The 22,288-nt window shown below is 45.2% G+C and overlaps 1 protein-coding gene across 3 annotated transcripts in view; it reads left to right on the top strand.

Annotated features, from left to right (window-relative positions):
* Positions 1 to 16,217, top strand: part of LOC135514230 (ral guanine nucleotide dissociation stimulator-like) — a 29,516-nt gene extending 13,299 nt beyond the window's left edge. For all 3 annotated transcript variants that reach the window (XM_064937556.1, XM_064937555.1, XM_064937553.1), the window contains exons 2-18: positions 3,350 to 3,654; positions 3,785 to 3,859; positions 3,997 to 4,190; positions 4,341 to 4,465; positions 4,592 to 4,807; positions 4,918 to 5,021; positions 5,282 to 5,366; positions 6,690 to 6,767; positions 6,925 to 7,011; positions 7,126 to 7,158; positions 7,313 to 7,434; positions 7,533 to 7,628; positions 8,596 to 8,800; positions 9,049 to 9,123; positions 11,264 to 11,521; positions 11,722 to 11,836; positions 13,837 to 16,217. In XM_064937556.1, coding sequence (XP_064793628.1) covers positions 3,350 to 3,654; positions 3,785 to 3,859; positions 3,997 to 4,190; positions 4,341 to 4,465; positions 4,592 to 4,807; positions 4,918 to 5,021; positions 5,282 to 5,366; positions 6,690 to 6,767; positions 6,925 to 7,011; positions 7,126 to 7,158; positions 7,313 to 7,434; positions 7,533 to 7,628; positions 8,596 to 8,800; positions 9,049 to 9,123; positions 11,264 to 11,521; positions 11,722 to 11,836; positions 13,837 to 14,012 — 2,349 coding nt within the window. In that variant the 3' untranslated portion in view covers positions 14,013 to 16,217. The remainder of the gene's footprint in view (positions 1 to 3,349; positions 3,655 to 3,784; positions 3,860 to 3,996; positions 4,191 to 4,340; positions 4,466 to 4,591; positions 4,808 to 4,917; positions 5,022 to 5,281; positions 5,367 to 6,689; positions 6,768 to 6,924; positions 7,012 to 7,125; positions 7,159 to 7,312; positions 7,435 to 7,532; positions 7,629 to 8,595; positions 8,801 to 9,048; positions 9,124 to 11,263; positions 11,522 to 11,721; positions 11,837 to 13,836) is intronic.
* The last annotated feature ends 6,071 nt before the right edge of the window (positions 16,218 to 22,288 follow it).

Genomic DNA, 22,288 nt, shown 5'->3' with positions numbered 1-22,288 from the left:
TGTGTGTGAGCGGAAGCTGCTGCCTGTGCTAGAGGGTCACTGTTGGACTGCACTATTGTTTGTGTTGTGTATTTGTTTACTTTATTTCGGAGTAGATCTCTTTCTGGTGTGGGCTTTCTATGTGTCAGTTCCCTGAACAACTGTAGGAGAGGATGATTATGAAACCAGCTGTGGATTTGCCAACAATTTCCCAATAGCCAACACTATCAACAAACTACCAAAATACAATTATAAAAAGTAGATTGTTCTAGCGATGCTATGTGCATTAGCTGTAATAGTGCCATGTGACAATGTGTATTCAGGCACATGGAAAGTACGGATTATCTGCAACTGTTGGCTGAAGGATGGAGGTCTCTGTTGGCACTAGCTCAGAGTCCAAAGATCAATGCTTTGTTTATGTTGTCATTGTGGCTACAGCCTCGCTACATGCTATTCATAAGGTTTCTAAATGACTGAAGCTAACACATCCAGACAGATTTTTTTTTTTATAGATGGGATACATGGTACACACTGTAGGTGAGACCATGAATATGACCACTCATTATCAACTTGCATTGACAGAGGAAGTTCCCCCATTGATGTTTTCATTCGGACACAGTCTTGCATAAAAAGCGAGCTTGCAAAACAGAACCCATTCAAATGTTGCAGTTGTCGTGGTTACAGTGAGGTTCCTGGCCTGTCAAGTCAAGACAAGTTTTCATTCTTTCATTTTTGATGGACTTTCCAGTTAGAATTCGCTTTCCGATAAACTGATGACTTGTTTAAAAGGAGACTCTTCCCCACGTGAGTTTCATTTCCTTTTTTCCCTATTAGAGATTCACACCACGGTCTAGTATCTAGTCATCATCACACCCTTGTGACAGCAGCACCTGTTTGTCATAATGAGGAAGTTTACTTCTAGAATGCATGGTGCCACTCTATTAGTGTGTGCTCAAGTACAACACTTGATCAAATCAACTCCAGATCCAACACTTAATTCAAAATTAACTCAAGTAGGCCTATCAACACTTGATAAAAAAATCAGCACTAATCAAATTATCATATGAACAAGTACTCACAGAATAATGAAAATCTGTCAATGAGATGGTGCGTGACAAAGGTCTTCGTAGTTTATTTGAATCTGATGGTGAACAGATGTAGGATCTTAATTTGATCACCTTGTTGCAGGATAACTTTATGGCAATGCAGAACATTTAAAAGGTGTAATGCAGTTGAGATTTAAAAATGACTCTGAAGTTTGTAATTTCCACTTTGAAATTTCAGGCTTGATTTTTCCTTACAAAACTGTATCAACCCCTACAAAAAATGTCCATTCATTATAATCCACATAATAATGAACATTTCCTGTTGCTAAAGGATTATTTTCATGCTGTCGCAAACTGGCTCGGATTAAGATCCTACATCTATATATTGTATGTTTGTGATGATGGCTCTTTTTGTGTTAGAACAACAGAAAGTGGAATTGAGACCCAAGGCACACTACTAGGGCTACCCATGACACCTCTGTCGCTGACTAAGCTATGAGTCAGGCAGAGAGGGAATATGACTGGTTAAGGCTAAATTGAGGAAGCTGTTTTCTCTTACGTATATGTCTGTTTCCTGGCCCTACTTATGCCCTGTTCCTGTGGCTCTTTGGGAGTTTCCTCTGGTTTCCATGGTAACCTGGTCTCTGGAGAGTCCCCTGACTTTTCTGCAGTTGTAAATAGGTCCTGTGTGGCTCAGCCATACCACAGGCATCCACAGTTCATCACTGTATACACATACACAGACTACACAAATAGAGTTTTCCACACAAACCTAATCTTATCTCAACCCTTTAATCTACATTTACATTAGGATTATGGTTTCTTTCTCCTTTTCATTCTTTCATTATTCAAGACCTGGTGAATCTGAATAGCACTGATTTGAGGCTTTGCTCCATGAACCTAGAGAGGTTGCCATTATGTTAATTAAGAGCAGGGCTGTGTTCCATTGGGTTTAGATTGAGAGGCCAGCAGCATTTCTGTATGGCTCAGATGATAAGGGCTACTTTCACTGACAAGTCCAGTGCTGGTGTGCTCAGCCTCTGCCATACAAGGGAAAGGAGGATACCTAGTCAGTTGTACAACTGAATGCATTCAATTGAAATGTGTCTTCTGCATTTAACACAACCCCTCTGAATCAGAGAGGTATGCAGGGCTGCCTTAATCGGCATCCATGTCATCAGCGCCTGGGGAACAGTGGGTTAAGTGCCTTGCTCAGGGGCAGAGCAACAGATTTATACCTTGTCATCTCGGGGATTCGATCCAGCAAACTTTCGGTTACTGGCCCAACGCTCTAACCACTAGGCTACAAACATGTAAAAAAAAAAAGATTTGTAACAACACTTCTGTTCAAAAATAGGTTGCATCATTGATAGTATGAATATAGCACTTGAATGGAAATGCAACTGCTCCACTCCATGGAAACCAAGCAAAACAGAGCAGCTGTGTGATTGAAGGTGAGAGAGTACAGAGTAGGCTACAACTAACAGCAGATGTCCTGAGGGAGAAGCTGCTGTATACCCAGCTACTGAAAGGTTCTGATGAATAGTGTGTGACAGATACACAAGTAATGGTATGACTGATGTCTGTGGCATGCTAGATTACTGTACATACCAGTCCGCCATAGAGGTCGGAAGCCAAAAAGTGATTAAACCGATGTTGCTTGGCTATCTGGGCCAAGTGCCTGGGATGCTCACTGTAAAGTCCTGTAATGTAAATGTATTCTGCTACATGTACTGGTTATGTCAGACTGTGTGTGTTTAAATGACCATTACTGTTTACAACATTCTGTGTTGGAGAGCTGGAGAAAAAAAACCGAATGGTGACAACAAACAACAACAGTGAACTGTTTTATGGTCTATTTCATTGGGCTTCTACACCTGCATTGCTGGCTGTTTGGGCTTTGAGGCTGGGTTTCTATACAGCACTTTGTGACATCAGCTGATGTAAGAAGGGCTTTATAAATACATATGATTGTTAGTTCCTTGTTTGTAAAGCAGGGCTCTGTTGTTGAGCTGTGTATCTATAGCAACCTCTGTTTGCTGAACAGTATTGTTATTTATGCATATACCCCAGTGGAGGCTGCTGAGGGGAGGACGGCTCATAATAATGGCTGGAATGGAGTTAATGGAATGGTATCAAACACATCAAACAGGTGGTTTCTATGTGGTTGATGCCATTCCATGGACTCCCTTCCAGCCAGTATTATGAGCTGTCCTCCCCTCAGCAGCCTCCACTGTGAGTGATAGAGAGAGGGAGAGCAAAGGCCCGATCTCAAACGTTGCTTGTGTATTTCCAACATTTTGCTGTCTTTTTCCCTCCTGTAGAGCTCGACACAGGAGATCGGAGAGGAGGCGGAGGAGGGGGCAGTCTTCACCATCACCCTGAGGAAAGTGCAGCTGCACCAGTCGGCCAGTAAAGGGCAGCGATGGCTGGGGGTGGAGACAGACTCTGCACTCAGCCTGTATGAGACATGTAAAGTACGCACCATTAAGGCTGGTACGCTGGAGAGGCTGGTGGAATACATGGTGTCTGCGTTCAGGGGCAAGGACTCCACCTACGTCACCATCTTCCTCTGCACCTACCGCTCCTTCGCCACCACCCAGCAGGTGCTGTGCCTCCTACTCAACAGGTACAGAGACTGTCGGCTATGAAGCTAAAACCACACCTGTAGGTGTACACACAAACAAACACAAACTAACACAGTGTACGTGTCAGTTCCCTCTGTAGAACGTTGACTGATGTTGTCCTTCATGTCTTAGGTATGCCAAGTTTCAGAACCAGCCTGGTATAGACTTACACAGACACACTCAGGAGGACCACACAGAGATCAGACAGTAAGTGTCTGGGGAGACCAGTGTGTTCAAACAGTTTGATCTTTCAGAATTCTAATGTACCACTGGTGCTCTTCCCTCTCTCTAATCTGCACGTCTCCTCATTCCCTGCTTCTTCCCATCCGGGTTGTGTCTTGCAGCAATGTGTCGTCCATCCTGGGGGCGTGGCTGGACCAGTACTCAGAGGACTTCTGGAGTCCTCCACAGTATAGCTGTCTACACCACCTGATGTCCTACCTGCACCAACACTTCCCTGGCTCCGACCTGGAGCGCCGTGCACTCAACCTGCTGGCCCTCTTCCACCGCAGGCATCGGTGTGAGCCGGACCTTAACGGTGAGAGCCAGGATAGGGTTAAACTGGTCTGTGTCTCAGATATCAGGGATGATGGGGAAGCTGATGCTTATTAAGGGCCTGTGGTGAACTGGTAAAATAGACGGTCATTTAGGCAGTCTGATTATGATCTCAGCTGTGTTTTCTTCACAGTGGAGCAGGTTGGCTGTCCATTCGCCACGCAGGAAGAGAGTGTCTTTGAGGACGAGCTTCCTGCCCTGAACTTACTGTCCTTTGACCCCATCATGGTTGCTGAGCAGTTCACACTCATGGATGCGGTGAGACATTCCCCTCTTAATTTGAACTTGCTGCTCGAGTTCAAGTTACTTCAATTTCGTCTTCTTTGTGCTCACCCTTACTTACCCTTACCTTCTCTCTCCCTCCCTCCTGACATCACCCTGTAGGATCTGTTCAAGAAGGTGGTCCCCTACCACTGCCTGGGGGGCATCTGGTCCCAGCGGGATAAGAAGGGGAAGGAGCACCTGGCCCCCACCATTCGGGCCACTGTGGCCCAGTTCAACAGTGTCACCAACTGTGTCATCACCACCTGCCTCAGCAATCCCTGTCTGAAGCCCACCCAGCGGGCCAGACTGGTGGAGCGCTGGATAGAGGTGGCCAGGGTAAGGCATTAGACCCACTCTCTGGCTCAATCACTCAACAGTTAGTTTCAGTTGTGGATGATTGGTCATGCTGTTTTTGTCACTTCATGGGTTCTTTCTGTTGTGTTTAGGAATGTCGGATCCTCAAGAACTTCTCATCTCTGAGAGCTATCCTCTCTGCCCTGCAGTGTAACTCTCTCCACCGACTCAAGAGGACCTGGGATGAGGTGTCCAGGTGAGACAGGGGATCAGCGACAGAGGGATAACAGTTGGGTGGAGGGTGTACTATTAGATTATGAATTGAACCAGGGGGGTTTCATGGTCAAGTTCCCCAACCACCAAAGAAAACATCATTAGTGACATGGGTTTATGGTTGGGTTGATGGTAGAAGTTAAAATGTAATTTATAGTTTTTTTGCAGTGGTGGTTTAGGTTTGTCTTTGCCACTGAGATATCAGGTTCCTCTTTTGACCTATTTGACTTATTCTGCCAACAGAGAGAATTTCCGCACCTTCCGTGAGCTGTCAGAGATCTTCTCGGATGACAACAACTACTCTCTAAGCCGAGAGCTGCTGGTCAAGGTGGGTCAATGATCAGAGGGAGAAGCGTGGATGTCGAAACGATTGTGTGCATAAATGACCCAAATGTTACTCAGCACCTAGTAGATCTTTTAGGATAGGGACTGCATAAACAGGATGTGGTTGTGTCAAAAGTGGGGGTTCACAACTTAGTAGTTGACAGGAAATGTGGCTGGCTGACCCATTACTGCTTTATTGGCCCTCATCTCTATCTGTACAGCTGGGTTTCCATAGCATCCTGAAAATGAATAGACAAACTAGCTAACACCTTGTCTCCTCTCAGTTGCTAGCTCATTTATCATTCATCATGAGTTGTACAACACTGTATAGAATCTTACCCTGTAGTGTTCCCTCTAAAGTGTATCAGATCCACCAGTGTATCAGTGTGTTTGTGTTTCGAGAGGACTTGCTATGCCTAACTAACCGCATGCCTGCAGAAGAAGAGCGTGTCACCAGTAGTCGTTCATATTTTACTCTTTCAACACGAGGCTCTGTGCTTCTACCAGGACTAGAGGCAGGTCATATTCTCTTTGATGAAGATCACAGAGGATTAGATAGCAGACGACATATTCAGTTATATCTGAATCCTCCAAGAGAAACATATTTAGTCTGCTCACCTGAACACATTCCTACACAAAGAAATAGGATGTGCCCTCGTCGTTGTTATGCCTATTTAGCATAAGTTACTCTTTAACTGCTGGCATATTCTTTCACTGGTGAATTGGGGAAATTACTTTTGATGTCATACGAAGCAATTATGATAGGAAAAAGCAGAGTGTTTCTCCAACAGGTATTCCTATCCACATTCCTAGGCTATTAGGCGTGTAAATGAATTGGCCCTAACATTGAAGCCTGGGGTGCTTGTTGACGTACTTGTACATTGGCTGTGAATTGACAGAGGAAACCTGTGCTTGCTCAGAGGGAATCCCCGCTGACGTCATAGGCAGTTGGCAAGTACAGATAAGAGCACCACCCTAATGAGGCATGAGCCTGTAAGGGATATCCCAAGGCGTTGTCCTGCTTACCTCTGCTCCCACTTACCACTACTACTCTATCTATCTGGGCCAGCCCAACCAGGCCTGTGTAGGATTGCAAGCTCTCATTACCTGGGGTGAAGAATCACTCTGGTGATTCACAGAAACGTGAGAGTTAACTAGACAGTGCCTATACTGCACCCTCTCATATATTTGTGAATTAGTTAAGCCCTGTCCGTCTACTCTTCTGAAATTGAATCATGGCCAATACCAGTTGTGTTTCCCATTTGGTTTTTGCACTGTTCTATGCAGTTTTGTAAAACCAGATTCTCCTCCCTCTCTCTCTCTGCAGGAGGGCACCTCCAAATTTGCCACCCTGGAGATGAACCCTAAACGAGCGCAGAGGAGACACCAGCAGCAGAGAGACTTGGTGAGTCGAGATGTTTGTTTTTTTAACATGAAATACCAGTCAACCACTCTATGCTGTTATTGTGTTCATAGCGCCATCTAGTGGTTAGATGAGTGTTATTGCTCCTGTGGTCACTGCTCTCTCTGATAACTCCTCTCTCTGACTGTCTCTGTCCCAGGGGGTGATGCAGGGGACCATTCCTTACCTGGGCACCTTCCTCACTGACCTGGTCATGATGGACACGGCTATGAAAGACTTCACAGAGGTGAGAGTCTATCTATCTCTGGATCCTGTAGCCTCTTCAGTCCACTTGTTAAGTCTCTGTTTATAGCAACATGAATAGTGCCCACATCTAATTGTTCTTTGTTCTCTATTCCAGAGTGGGCTTATCAACTTTGAGAAGCGACGAAAGGTAAATTAAATTCATATGTACCTATGATAAATAGGTGTTGGTAAACAGGGAGACGCCCTGGTATTATGGTTGTGGCCCACCAGAGGTGACTGGCAGAGACTCACCTCCCTCTCTCTCTCTCTCTCTCTCTCTCTCTCTCTCTCTCTCTTTGCAGGAGTTTGAGGTGATAGCTCAGATTAAGCTTCTGCAGTTGGCGTCCAACAACTACAGTTTTACACAGGACAGCCTCTTCAGGGACTGGTTCTCAGAAGTCGAGAGACTCAGTGAGACAGAGAGGTGAGAAGAGGCCTAAGGATTTTTATGAAATGTAAAATGAGTAGAAGCAAGTCTATATGGGCATACAGTGTTGTCATTTCCATTCCTTTTCTCCACAGCTACACTCTGTCCTGTGAGATTGAACCACTGTCTGAGTCTGCCAGCAACACTCTCAGAGCCAAGAAGAACGGGGGCATCATGAAACGCTGGAGCGAGTAAGTCCCATATAGTATAGACAACCTTTCACACTATCCCTAAATGTATTATACACTGAACAACAATATGAACACAACATGTAAAGTGTTGGTTCCATGTTTCATGAGCTGAAATAAAAGATTACAGAAATGTTCCATACATGGTAGTGAGCATTTCTCCTTTGCCAAGATAATCCATCCACCTGACAGGTGTGATATATCAAGAAGCTGATGAAACAACATGATCAGTACACAGGTGCTCCTTGTGCTGTACACAACAAAAGGCCACTCTAAAATGTGCAGTTTTGTCACACAACACAATGCAATTGGAATGCTGAATGCAGGAATGTCCACCAGAGCTGTTGCCAGATAATTGAATGTTAATTTCTCTACCATAAGCCGCCACCAACGTCGTTTTAGAGAATTTTGCCATTTGTCCAAATGTCCCAGTTCCTCCATGGCCTGCATACTCACCAGACATGTCACCAATTGAGCATGTGTGGGATGCTCTGGATCGACATGTTCAACAGCGTGTTCCAGTTGCCGCCAAAATCCAGCAACTTCACATAGCCATTGAAGAGGACTGAGACAACAGGCCACAATCAACAGCCTAATCAACACTCAACTCTAAAAAATGTCACACTGCATGAGGCAAACGGTGGTCACACCAGATACTGACTGGTTTTCTGATCCACGCCCCTACCTTTTTTTAAAGGTATCTGTGACTAACAAATATTTTATTCCCAGCTGTGAAATCCAGAGAGTAGGGCCTAATGAATTTATTTCAATTGACAGATTTGCATGAACTGTAACTCAGTAAAAATCTTTGAAATTGTTGCATGTCGCGTTTATATTTTTGTTCAGTATAGTTGAAAATTAGTATTGACATTTTTAGCGTACATCCTTACCCAGTGTTTTCCATTGTGTACAGTCTGATGTTTTTAGAGGTCCGGTTCTTATACGTCTCTGTGTTTTCCTCCATCTCCAGTCGCCAGTTAACTGAGGCAAGCTGCAGCAGTGCAGGAGGCTCCCAGTCCAAGTCGTTTGACCAGTCCCACTTCAGACTGTACCAGGGAGGGGGAGGTGATAGTGGGGACACCCTCAGCGTCACCTCAGCCGGCTCCAGCGGCTCTGACCTGGAGGATGTCAACTCCAGCTTCCTGTCGGACTCACCGGACGCCCAAGAGAGAAAGGTGAGGAGGCGGACCATGGTCACATGGGGGGAGGAGAACACACTTTCATCATGCCGCACACATCCATCTTGATTTTTTTTCTGAGATACTGAAATTACAGCATCACTGCAGCAATTTCAGTCCTGACATCGTCATGTCTTTGAATGAATGTTCTATAATGATTAAGGGCCATGTGAATTGACACTGCCCCATGTACTTACTTTACCGGGCAGACTTTTGGCTAACTGTGGCTGTGATTCCCTCTATAGAGCTCTACATCCTCAGTAAAACATTCAGCCTCTGCTTTGGGGAAAGAGTGGCAGGCTCCTGATCCCAACTTCACGGTACTTCCACTCAGCAACCTTTTCTTTCTAACCCTCTCACTCTCACACTAGGGGGGTTTCTTCTTTCTAACCCTCTCACTCTAACACTAGGGGGGTTTCTTCTTTCTAACCCTCTCACTCTGACACTAGGGGGGTTTCTTCTTTCTAACCCTCTCACTCTAACACTAGGGGGGTTTCTTCTTTCTAACCCTCTCACTCTAACACTAGGGGGGTTTCTTCTTTCTAACCCTCTCACTCTGACACTAGGGGGGTTTCTTCTTTCTAACCCTCTCACTCTCACACTAGGGGGGTTTCTTCTTTCTAACCCTCTCACTCTAACACTAGGGGGGTTTCTTCTTTCTAACCCTCTCACTCTGACACTAGGGGGGTTTCTTCTTTCTAACCCTCTCACTCTGACACTAGGGGGGTTTCTTCTTTCTAACCCTCTCACTCTAACACTAGGGGGGTTTCTTCTTTCTAACCCTCTCACTCTGACACTAGGGGGGTTTCTTCTTTCTAACCCTCTCACTCTGACACTAGGGGGGTTTCTTCTTTCTAACCCTCTCACTCTCACACTAGGGGGGTTTCTTCTTTCTAACCCTCTCACTCTAACACTAGGGGGGTTTCTTCTTTCTAACCCTCTCACTCTAACACTAGGGGGGTTTCTTCTTTCTAACCCTCTCACTCTAACACTAGGGGGGTTTCTTCTTTCTAACCCTCTCACTCTCACACTAGGGGGTTTCTTCTTTCTAACCCTCTCACTCTAACACTAGGGGGGTTTCTTCTTTCTAACCCTCTCACTCTAACACTAGGGGGTTTCTTCTTTCTAACCCTCTCACTCTCACACTAGGGGGGTTTCTTCTTTCTAACCCTCTCACTCTAACACTAGGGGGGTTTCTTCTTTCTAACCCTCTCACTCTAACACTAGGGGGGTTTCTTCTTTCTAACCCTCTCACTCTAACACTAGGGGGGTTTCTTCTTTCTAACCCTCTCACTCTAACACTAGGGGGGTTTCTTCTTTCTAACCCTCTCACTCTCACACTAGGGGGGTTTCTTCTTTCTAACCCTCTCACTCTAACACTAGGGGGGTTTCTTCTTTCTAACCCTCTCACTCTCACACTAGGGGGGTTTCTTCTTTCTAACCCTCTCACTCTAACACTAGGGGGGTTTCTTCTTTCTAACCCTCTCACTCTCACACGAAGGGGGTTTCTTCTTTCTAACCCTCTCACTCTAACACTAGGGGGGTTTCTTCTTTCTAACCCTCTCACTCTAACACTAGGGGGGTTTCTTCTTTCTAACCCTCTCACTCTCACACGAAGGGGGTTTCTTCTTTCTAACCCTCTCACTCTCACACGAAGGGGGTTTCTTCTTTCTAATCCTCTCACTCGAGGGGGTTTCTTCTTTCTAGCCCTCTCACTCTAACATGAGGGGGATTTCTTCTTTCTAACACTCTCACACGAGGGGGTTTCTTCTTTCTAAACCTCTCACTCTAACATTAGGGGGGGTTTCTTCTTTCTAACCCTCTCACTCTAACATTAGGGGGGTTTCTTCTTTCTAACCCTCTCACTCTAACACTAGGGGGGTTTCTTCTTTCTAACCCTCTCACACGAGGGGGTTTCGTCTTTCTAAACTTCTCACTCTCACACGAGGGGGTTTCTTCTTTCTAACCCTCTCACTCTAACACGAGGGGGTTTCTTCTTTCTAACCCTCTCACTCTAACACTAGGGGGTTTCTTTTTTCTAACCCTCTCACTCTAACACGAGGGGGTTTCTTCTTTCTAACCCTCTCACTCTCACACGAGGGAGTTTCTTCTTTTCTAACCCTCTCACTCTCACACGAGGGAGTTTCTTCTTTTCTAACCCTCTCACTCTCACACGAGGGAGTTTCTTCTTTTCTAACCCTCTCACTCTCACACGAGGGGGTTTCTTCTTTTCTAACCCTCTCACTCTCACACGAGGGGGTTTCTTCTTTTCTAACCTCCTCATTAGCGTCTCATCACAGACATTACTTCTCAGCTTCTCACCCTCATTATCTTTATACTTACGACTCATACTTTCACATTTCACATTTTATTTGTTTATTGCAGCATGCCACTCTGCAACAGAAGCTTGTTCTGTGGACTGTAAATGGTTGTAATCAATCTCTCTCTCTTTTTCTCTAGTTTTGGGAGTCCACCTCCCTGTCATCTCTAGACACCTCAGGGATGGGTTCCGGTTCAGGCTCCAGCAGTGCTTCGTCCTCCTCGGTGTCCTCCTCCACTCCTCTCCCAGGCGCCTCCCACTCCCACAAGCGCTCAGTCTCAGCCGTATCCTGCTACTCCACCCTTTCCCTGCCCCGCTACAACCAGCAGGTGGATGACTGCTGCATCATCAGAGTCAGCCTGGAGGTGGACAACGGCAACATGTACAAGAGCATCCTGGTAAGACCAAGGAGGAGGAGCAGGAGAGAGTTATTTGATATTGATAGATTCATTTCTTGTGAAATGTTTTCCTTGTGGAAAATGTTAATTGTTAGCAGAGGGCAGTTGATTCAATTAACAATGTCTGAGCCAGAGAAGAGATTTCAGGAAAATCCGTTTTATATGTCAACTAAAAATGTGTTCTTTATCTCCTGGTGCAGGTGACCAGTCAAGACAAGACGCCAGCAGTCATCAGGAAAGCCATGGTGAAACACAACCTGGAGCGAGAGAAAGCTGAGGACTATGAGCTGATGCAGAAAATCTCTGAAGAAAAAGGTAATATGATAATTTACCAAAAATATGTTAAAGGCCCAAAAACTTGATTTATATTTCTACAATATGAGGTTGGAATAATACTGTGAAATTATGAAAATGATAATAATGCCCATTTAGTGTAAGAGCTGGTTGGAGTTTTGGCCTGCCTGGTGACATCACCAGGGGGTAAATTAGTTAATGGACCAATAAAAAAGAGTTCCAAACTGCTCTGCCAATAACAGGTGGTTTACTGTTTTCCCCTCCCCACTCAGACCAAGCAGTTACAAGCATTCCGCTACACCCTGCAGTAACATCTGCTAAACACGTGTATGTGACCAATAAAATTAGATTTGATCCCTCCCAGACAGTCCTAGCAAAATGCTTCCTTGAGAAATGTCTCTTTGCTAATAAGCTATTTTTGTTTCTCTTTTGACCATTTTAATTGAAAACAATCACAGTAAGGTACTTAATTGCTATCCCTTCTTAAGAAAATAAAAAAATACGTTCATAAAATAGTTCGCAAGTGCAATTCCTCAACAATATCTTAAGATTTAATGATTTTCTTACGAACTTCTCAAATATCTTCTTACAAATCTTAAGATGTTTGTTGCTAGGCAACCGATTTAGATTGCGATCTAGCTAGTAATGGCAATTATGTTAGCATATTTCTTACAGAGACTACCGTTCTAAAACATGTTCTTGGGTTTAAAATAATCAATACTGAAACTTTCAGATGAAGTTTGTGAGTGAATGTTAAAGCAATGTTCAATTGCTTTTATGAGTTTTTTCTTTCCATTAACTTTATTTTCAAGAATCAAAATGCTTAACTTTTTACTTAACGAGAAACATAAGAAATAGAGCAAGAAAGTTTCCAATCAACTTTTTGAGGAATTTGCTTAAATTTCTTCTTAAATCTATAGTTAAGGAAAAAATGGCAGTCCCGACCAACCCGACTCAACCTGCTGAGCTACCGTTCAGGTTACACTTAATTAAAAAATCCTAACTACATTCATTGTAAGTACAATGTCCAGTAGAGGTTGATGTTTGAAAGCAGCTTGGAATCGAAGAATGCATTGGAACCAGTGCGATGGTAGTGAGAGGAAAACCCAGTGGCCGGCAGTGCGATGGTAGTGAGAGGAAAACCCAGTGGCCGGCAGTGCGATGGTAGTGAGAGGAAAACCCAGTGGCCGGCAGTGCGATGGTAGTGAGAGGAACCCCAGTGGCCGGCAGTGCGATGGTAGTGAGAGGAACCCCAGTGGCCGGCAGTGCGATGGTAATGAGAGGAACCCCAGTGGCCGGCAGTGCGATGGTAGTGAGAGGAACCCCAGTGGCCGGCAGTGCGATGGTAGTGAGAGGAAAACCCAGTGGCCGGCAGTGCGATGGTAGTGAGAGGAACCCCAGTGGCCGGCAGTGCGATGGTAGTGAGAGGAACCCCAGTGGCCGGCAGTGCGATGGTAGTGAGAGGAACCCCAGTGGCCGGCAGTGCGATGGTAGTGAGAGGAACCCCAGTGGCCGGCAGTGCGATGGTAGTGAGAGGAACCTCAGTGGCCGGCAGTGGGAGAAGATGGAACGAGATCGATTTTGGACGACATTCTGCAAATTTTCTCATCAATGAAACATTGAATCAATTCCCAAAACAAAAATATGTAACGAACAGAGTTGACTAAATGTTGTAGACTTTACCCTTTGCCAAAGTTTTTTAAAATTGCGTGGTTTAGGAGTGCAAATGCAAATTGAGTTATTGCACAAGCACACTTCAAAGTAAGCTTTCCCTAACGGAAATATGCAAATGATATTGAGATCAAAATGGCTGCATTGGACCTTTCCATATCTCGTTGTCGCCCATATAATACTTTTCATTATCATTCAAACAGATTGTCATTAATAGTACATCCATTTGTTGTTCTTACCACTGACACTTATCTCCATCCATCTTGTATAGTGTCCTAATTTATGAATTTCTTACCTGGAAAACAAATGTTTTTACTAACAACATATACACCTCTCCTCTCACCCTATAGAGCTGCGAATCCCAGACAATGCCAACGTTTTCTATGCCATGAACTCTACCGCCAACTACAACTTCGTGCTGAAGAAACGTAGCTCATCCAAGACAGGACGGGCCAAGAGTGTAGCCAGCTCTACGCTGCCTCGCATGAAGCAGAAGGGCCTGAAAATTACCAAAGGGATCTTCTGAGTGCGAGTGCCCCAGCTCTCTGTCAGTCTTCTGGATTAAGGCCCTCTAAATCCACCTACACTAAAGTATCTGAGAACTACACTAGAGATGGAGCCTAGTGAAAAACAAGAACTGTCTGCATGTATCATAAGCAGGCAGCAAAGCAGGAGAAGCAATTACCGGTATCAACACAGTTGTGTCCAGACCAGGACTCTTCAGACAAGCCTGAAGAGACTGATGTCTTCTTGGCTCAGGCCTTGATTATTGGGAGCTTAACAATGTGCTGTCCCTAACCCTCCGTGCCTGAGTTTGTGTCAATGGTGTTTACAGATATTTGGAATATCTGGTCATGTTAAATACTCTCTCTGACTCTGTGATGATGAGAGGGGTGTTAGTAAATGTAGTAAAACAGGAGCACAAGGAACGTACAGAAAACTACAGTGGCCTGGTGTGATTAGATAGAGAGGTGCTCCTTTGTAAGTTTGAAGAGTTTACTGCAGATGCTGCCATATTGAATATAGGTTCAAGTCTGTGCCCATTTCAGAGCAAACAAGGTGTGAATAGTGTACACTCTTATTAAGAGCAGCCAAGAGACACATCTTGTTATATTCAATTATAACCACTACAAGGAAGAAGGGTGTAGCAATGGAGCTCAATATGCTCAAAATAAACATTAGAAAGATTACAGATAGTTAGGTGTAAAATAAGAGAAAAACGTGATAGAGATACAGTATTATGGTATTTAAGAAATACCCAACTTCACAGCATAATATCAGCATTACTTTGCAATGGACCTTTATGTTTGACGATGTTCCCATGACAGTTAGGCTATTGCTTTCATTGTTTTTGCCACCATTTCCTTTGCTATGGGGCTGCTGCTAAATGTACATTTTCTAGAGGTCAATAATTCACCTTCATTTAAAAATGTGAGGACAGGCATGACTTTGGGACTTTCATACGACTGCATGGTATTGAGTATCACTGAGTGATTCAGGGGCTCAGAGGACAGCATTTCATACCACCCTGTCCCTACTGGACTATCTCTGTATGGAAACCAACGGTTTACCTCCCTGTACTGACAGTGGGATGGTGGTATCATGTATAATCTGTAACTGCCTGATGATTCCCCTTATGGCTGCCCAACCATGCAAGAGGAGTCAACAATCGTTGCCTCAAAAGAAAGCAGTGCATCAAACCCCAAAGCTTCTTCTTACTTCCAAGCAGACAAGAGTGAGAGGAATGACACCAACTCTGAAATGATTACAAGCACGACAGTGGTCTTTTCATGTCATGGAATAGACGACCAAAAAGTAGTGTCATTTCACTGACATTACATGCCTTTATTGCTCCGTGGTGAATGCTGGTCCCAACCCCTTCAGTTGCCTTTTAAATGTGTGTCATTTCCTTCATGACCATGGTAGGACCATAGAGATGAGTAATAGCAGCATGGTAGAGACTCCCCCGTGATGTTAAGAGTTCTTTTTGGGGGGGACATACATAGCATAATGATTGGTTATCTCTTCTGGGCTGTGTCACTGAGGGTATTCAATTAATGCTCCGGACTTCCCCGGGTGAACTGGGTTAGCTTTAATTGCATTAGTTTTGTGACCGGGTTGCCTCCTAGGAGTGAGCCATGTACCCCGCTTTGGCCGATGGCGAAGTTGGCTCTAAACAAAAGTGACGTAGGTTAAGCACATGGTTGAATGACTAGGATTCTGTGTTTTCACATGCAGAAGTGATTGCTTTTGATTTTTAAAAAGGCTTTAACTGCCTTCCCAATGAATACTAATTAGAAGATTCAAACTTATTTTATGGAAAAAGAGATGTATGTTTCTGAACGATTCATGATGCTGCCTTGTTGACAACATGACCGAGCGGCACAAATTACAATTCGATTTGAGAAGGGTACTCCTCCCTCACCGCTTTGGCCCATTCACGTCATGGGCCATAGCCTGGTGCACTTAATCGAACTCGAGCACTGTGATTTGCTCACTTGCACTGTGATTGGGTCTTTGCCGATTGCTCCGATTGGCTCTCTTCTATGCAGAGCACTGTGAACACACATTCTCTCTCTGCCTCTCTCTCCATTATGACACAATTAAATGGGGAAAACTCAACCCAGACGGAGAATAGATGGAGGTCCATGTGGTGGTAGAAAATATTTCAGGCCATGGAGAAAGGTGGCTGATTTACCCCTTCCTATATGTATCTAAGAGATGAGTAGAGTGGGTGAGGGGGAGGGAGGGGGAGGGAGGGAGGGAGGGAGGGGGGGAGGGAGGGAGGGAGGGAGGGAGGGAGGGAGGGAGGGAGGGAGGGAGGGAGGGAGGGAGGGCAGGCGAGGGTTCTGTTACTCTCAAAATACAATGTTTGTTTCATTTCTCTATCACTTGCTTTTTCTCGGGGAGATGGCCATTTCTGAGTGTTATGTTCTGAACACTACAACAACATTCTAAGAACCTCAGATACACTGTTCAAGCCTAGGTGGCAGTGTGGTTATTACATTTACATTACATTTAAGTCATTTAGCAGACGCTCTTATCCAGAGCGACTTACAAATTGGTGAATTCACCTTCTGACATCCAGTGGTTATTACTGGTTACCCTTGGAGAAACTGAACCACTTAGCAACAGGAACTAATTTGACTCTTGACATTTGAAATGGTTCAGTATGTTTTATGCTTTACCTAACTGTGTGTTTACTACCACTTGACTGATCACTGATTGTTTTGTGGTGTTATTCATCATTTACTGGAGTCTGCTTTGCTTTACCTGGAATGACTGGTCCTACTCTGCATATTACTTTGGCAGTATCTGTTGCCATTGCCATTATCATAGAGTTAAAAACCTTTATATGTATTTGCGGTGTCTTGTCTCATGAAAATATTAAGATGTCATATGGAATTGTCTTTTGTTGATATATTTGTTGACCTGGCGTTATTTATTGGTTTGTACAGAGATTTTGCTATGCATTGTACATTATTTCCTCTTACGTAATTATAGATTCATATATATACTCATGTATATACAAATAAACACTTATGTTTACAAAAGTCAATACTCACTAATTTCACTCGTTGTTTTGGTGTAATTTAGTTCAATCAGGTGAGACGATGGCTCCTTCCTTGGCAGATGTGATAGTAATGCTCACCCCTGGTATAAACGGATCAACAGTTTGATACCCTCATACAGCGTACACAATAAATTACAGCAATTTCAGAATATTCACAGGAAAACATCTATGATGAACATGGGCTACAGTATATTATCCCTGGGATTTCCCTACTCCATTGAAGTTGAATTTGCAATGATTCAGTTAAGGGTCAGGGGTTAAGGGTAGAGACGTCCCAAGGATCCGTATCCAGGGGGGACCCTGAGAGAGAGCTTGTTTGAAATTGAAAAGTGTCGCGGTAGCTTCTGATAAAGAATAACATGGGATCCCGAGGGGTTCGTGCTGATTGTACAAAGATTGTGACAGACGGTTAAATGCCGGCCCTTGAGAAGGCAAGAACAAGATGTATGTCAGGAGAAGTGCAGTATTATCATAAGGAGACGTATACTTGGAATACGGAGGAGGAATGGAGGGGAAAAGAGAGGCAGAGGAGGTCAGAGAGAGAGGGAGGAATATGGTGAGCTTGAGTCGGTTAAAAAATGGTAGAAAAAAGGGAGATGGTTGGTTGAAGAAGAATGGTAGAAACTGTAAGCAGAGTGAGCTGAAGACGCGGGAGGGTCACAAGAAGAGAATCAGTCTCTTCCTTATTGATTCTCCTGCGTTTCCCATGGTGCTGGGCCTACCCTGATTGGCCTGCCATGACCCCACTATTTCGTGGCAACAGAGGGCTCTCATGGGGTGGTCACGAAAGTGCTCGGGTAGGTGTTTAGGGGTTTCCGTCGGTGCGACTATGGTGGAAAGTCCAGACCAGGTCTCCACCATGCACATCCCCTCTGAATATGACGATTTGGCTACCGCCTTCTGTAAAAGAAAGGCGACTCAATTACCACCACATCGACGGGGGGATTGTGCGATAAATCTCCTGGTAGACGCAGCACTTCCCAGGAGTCAAGTGTATCCCCTGCCGCAAGAGGAGACGGTGGCTATGGAAACATATGTCTCTGAATCCCTGGGGCAGGGGTACATTCGGCCCTCCACTTCACCTGCCTCTTCAAGTTCAGTTTTTGCGAAGAAGAAGAATGGAGGTCTGCGCCCGTGTATTGACTATCGAGGCATCAACCAGATCACGGTGAGGTACAGTTACACACTACCTCTCATAGCCAGTGCGATTGAGTCAATGCACGGGGCGCGCTTCTTCACAATATTGGATCTCAGGAGCGCTTACAACCTGGTGCGTATCCGGGAGGGAGACGAGTGGAAGACTTTCAGTACCACCTCAGGGCACTCTGAGTACCTCGTCATGCCATACGGGTTGATGAATGCTCCATCAGTCTTCCAGGCCTTTGTAGACAAGATTTTCATGGACCTGCACGGGCAGGGTGTAGTGGTGTATATTGATGACATCCTGATATTCTCCGCTACACGCAGCGAGCATGTGTCCCAGGTGCGCAGGGTGCTTGGTCGACTGTTGAAGCATGACCTGTACTTTAAGGCTGAGAAATGTCTGTTCTTCCAACAGTCCGTCTCTTTCCTAGGGTACCGCATTTAAACTTCAGGGGGGGAGATGGAGAGTGACAGCATTTTAGCCGTGCGCAATTGGCCGACTCCCACCACGGTAAAGGAAGTGTAGCGGTTTCTAGGGTTTGCCAACTAATACCAGAGGTTTATCTGGGGCTTTGGTCAGGTAGCGACTCCCATTACCTCACTGCTGAAGGCGGGATTGGTGCGGTTGCAGTGGTCGGCTGAGGCGGACAAGTCCTGACAATTTCTTCTAAGTCCTGTCATCTCATCCCTTTGCCCTTTGCCCTACAGACTGCAGAGGCCTTGTTTACCCACGTCTTCCGGCACTACGGGGTGCGTGAGGATATAGTGTCTGCTCAGGGTCCCCAGTTCACGTCGAGGGTCTGGAGGGCGTTCATGGAACGTCTGGGGGTCTCGGTTAGCCTTAACTTAGGTTTTCACCCCGAGAGTAATGGGCAGGTGGAGAGAGTTAACCAGGATGTGGGTAGGTTTCTGAGGTCCTATTGCCAGGACCGGCCGGGGGAGTAGGCAGCGTTCGTGCCCTGTGCAGAGATGGCCCAGAACTCGCTCCGCCACTCCTCCACTAACCTCTCCCCTTTCCAGTGTGTATTGGGGTATCCTTGGCATCAGAGTCAGACCGAGGTTCCTGCGGTGGACGACTGGTTCCGGCGCGCGGAGGAAACATGGGACGCCACCCATGTTCACCTTCAGCGCGCCGTGCTGCGCCACGAAGTGCAGTAATGAGTGCACCGGTCTGGCTCTTGACCCAAAACCTGCTCCTCTACCTGCCCTGTTGGAAGCTGGGTCCGTGGTTTATGGGGCCATTTAAAGTCCTGAGGAGAGTAAACAAGGTTTGTTACAGGTTACAGCTTCCCCCCGAATACAGCATTAACCTCTCGTTCCATGTGTCTTTCCTCAGGCCGGTGGTGGCTGGCCCGCTCCAGGAGTCTGAGGTGCGGGAGGTTACTCCCCCCCCCCCCTCTGGACATCGAGGGGGCACCGGCATACTCCGTTCATTCCATACTGGAATCGAGACATCAGGCCAGGGGCCTTCAGTACCTTGTGGACTGGGAGAGGTATGGTCCGGAGGAGAGATGCTGGGTTCCGGTGGAGGATGTGTTGGATCCTTCAATGCTGTGAGAGTTCCACCGCCTCCATCCGGATGGCCCGCGCCTCGTCCTCCGGGCCCCGAGGCTGGTGTCGACGCGCAGCTGGAGCCGCGCTTCAAGGGGTGGGGTACTGTCACGACTTCGGCCGAAGTTGATGCCACTCCTTGTTCAGCTGGTGTTCGGCGGTCGACGTCACCGGTCTTCTAGCCATCGACGATCCATTTGTCATTTTCCATTTGTTTTGTCGTGTTTTTCCACACACCTGGTTTTCATTTCCCAATTACTGGTCATATATTTAACCCTCTGTTTCCCCCATGTCTTTGTGTGTGATTGTTATTTGTTCAGGTCGGTATGTTCCGGCTGGTTTGTACCGGGTGCTGTTTATCACCCATGTTTTGTGGCAACCTGTCATGCATAGGTGTAATAGGTGGCAGGGAAGTCAGGCGCAGGAGAGTCAAATGGAGTGTAAAATGGAGTCTTTCAATAAAGTCCAAGGAGTATGCTCCATAAAACTAAATGTACATAAACAAACAAACATGGGTACAAGGACCCGACGCACACCTATACAACAAACACACTACACTGACAATAAAACAATCTCTGACAAAGACATGAGGGGAAACAGAGGGTTAAATACACAACAGGTAATGAATGGGATTGAAAACAGGTGTGTGGGAAGACAAGACAAAACCAATGGAAAATGAAAAAAGGATCAATGATGGCTAGAAGACCGGTGACGTCGAACGCCGAGCACCGCCCGAACAAGGAGAGGCAACGACTTCTGCCGAAGTCGTGACACAACCGTTCTTTTTGCACTTTGTAAATTGTTTACTTTGTGCTGTCGTGTAAAGTGCGTTGTTTCACTCATCTCTGCTCTACTGCGCCTGACTTTCTACACCAGCTACACCCACCAGCCTGACAATAAGCCTAGGTAAAAGGCAATTATCTTACTTGTCGATTATTATAATGTTACATGCCTCATGCTTAACAATTATTTTACCATTTTGTCCAAGACAACATTTTTTTGCCCTTTAATTTAATGGCGTGACCCCATTGGATATTATGTCACACTGAATGACAATACACAACAGGCAGTCAAATTTTACTGTTTTAACATAGTGACACTTTCTGAAGTTTCTTACCACTGTAAAAATGCTTCAGTTCTGAACATCAGTAACGGATCATCATGAAATCATTTGAAGTGTACTTATTGCAATTACAGGGACGTGAAAGTCCTGCATAGTTACTTTTCATCACTTCCTCCCGAAATCGGGAGTGGATCATTTGCTTGCCTGCTGCCTTCCTTGGATGTGGTAGCCGTTTCTCAGGCTCCCTTTCCTGAATCAAACCCTGATTCCTTGTTTCCAGTGGTAACCATGGTAGGCACAGAAACTACCACAAAAGTTGATAGGTCAGACATTCGAATGAGACTCCAGGGCCACAAAGAGTCACCAAAGCGTCCCGGGCACCCGACAGCACTCCGTATGGGTTTTGGGTCTGATAAATGCACCTGTCCCCAAAGATCAGAACTTGTTTGCATATCTTAGCACTAGAATTGCCAGTAATCCAAGTAACATTGGAGTGATAAATGGAACAATAACTGATTTAATGAACCATTCACCGTTTCAATGTACCGGCCATGTGTAATTGCTTAATCTTTGGGACAAGAATATCAACCACGTAGGGGAGGGGGGGGGTCTCCAAAAGAGGCACGGCTGATGGGGGCCCTCCCAGGGTGGATAACGTATGCCAATTGGTCAGGAGGGAAACTGGTAGGACAGACAGAGGGACCAATGTGATTGATGGTCTAATGCAGGGAGTGAGAACCAGGAATGGGAGCACCGCAGCCAGCCCCCAATATCTGCCTGCACCATCCCTAGGGCCAAGTAAATAAACAAGACCCTCCCCAGAGGGCAGAGACAGACCCAGAGGTTGCTAGAGCAATGTTCACCTGCTAAAAGTATGAAACCATGAATGGGAGAATGAATACATAAATATTGCACTCAAAATCACTTAAATTAATCAAAATTGCAACAGGATACAAAAAGGTCTAACGCTAATACGTCTTAAAAGGTAATTATAGAAGTTTATTAAAACTTCTTCGGGATCAGTGTCCCTTCCACGGGATGGTTGACCTAACGTAGTCTAATGCGATTAGCATGAGGTTGTAAGTAACAAGAACATTTCCCAGGACATAGACATATTTGATATGAGCAGAAAGCTTAAATTCCTGTTAATCTAACTGTACTGTCCAATTTACAGTAGCTATTATAGTGAAATAATGCCATGCTATTGTTTGAGGAGAGTGTACAATTAGGAATATAAAAATATAAAATATATAATGTAAAAAACGTTATTTTGTACCATCATCTTTGAAATGCACCAGCCCAGGTGTATATTTTGGCCACTTGATAGCAGTAGTGTATGTGCAAAGTTTTAGACGGATCCAATGAACCATTGTATTTCTGTTAAAAAAATTGTATCAAGACTGCCCAAATATGCCTAATTTGTTTATTAATAGGTTAATGGGATGTACCATATTCATATCACACCAAGGGA

The sequence above is a fragment of the Oncorhynchus masou genome, chromosome 25 (assembly GCF_036934945.1).
Source record: "Oncorhynchus masou masou isolate Uvic2021 chromosome 25, UVic_Omas_1.1, whole genome shotgun sequence".
NCBI lineage: Eukaryota > Metazoa > Chordata > Actinopteri > Salmoniformes > Salmonidae > Oncorhynchus > Oncorhynchus masou.
The sequence above is the reverse complement of the archived record's forward strand: the minus strand, read 5'-3'. Positions and strand labels throughout refer to the sequence as shown.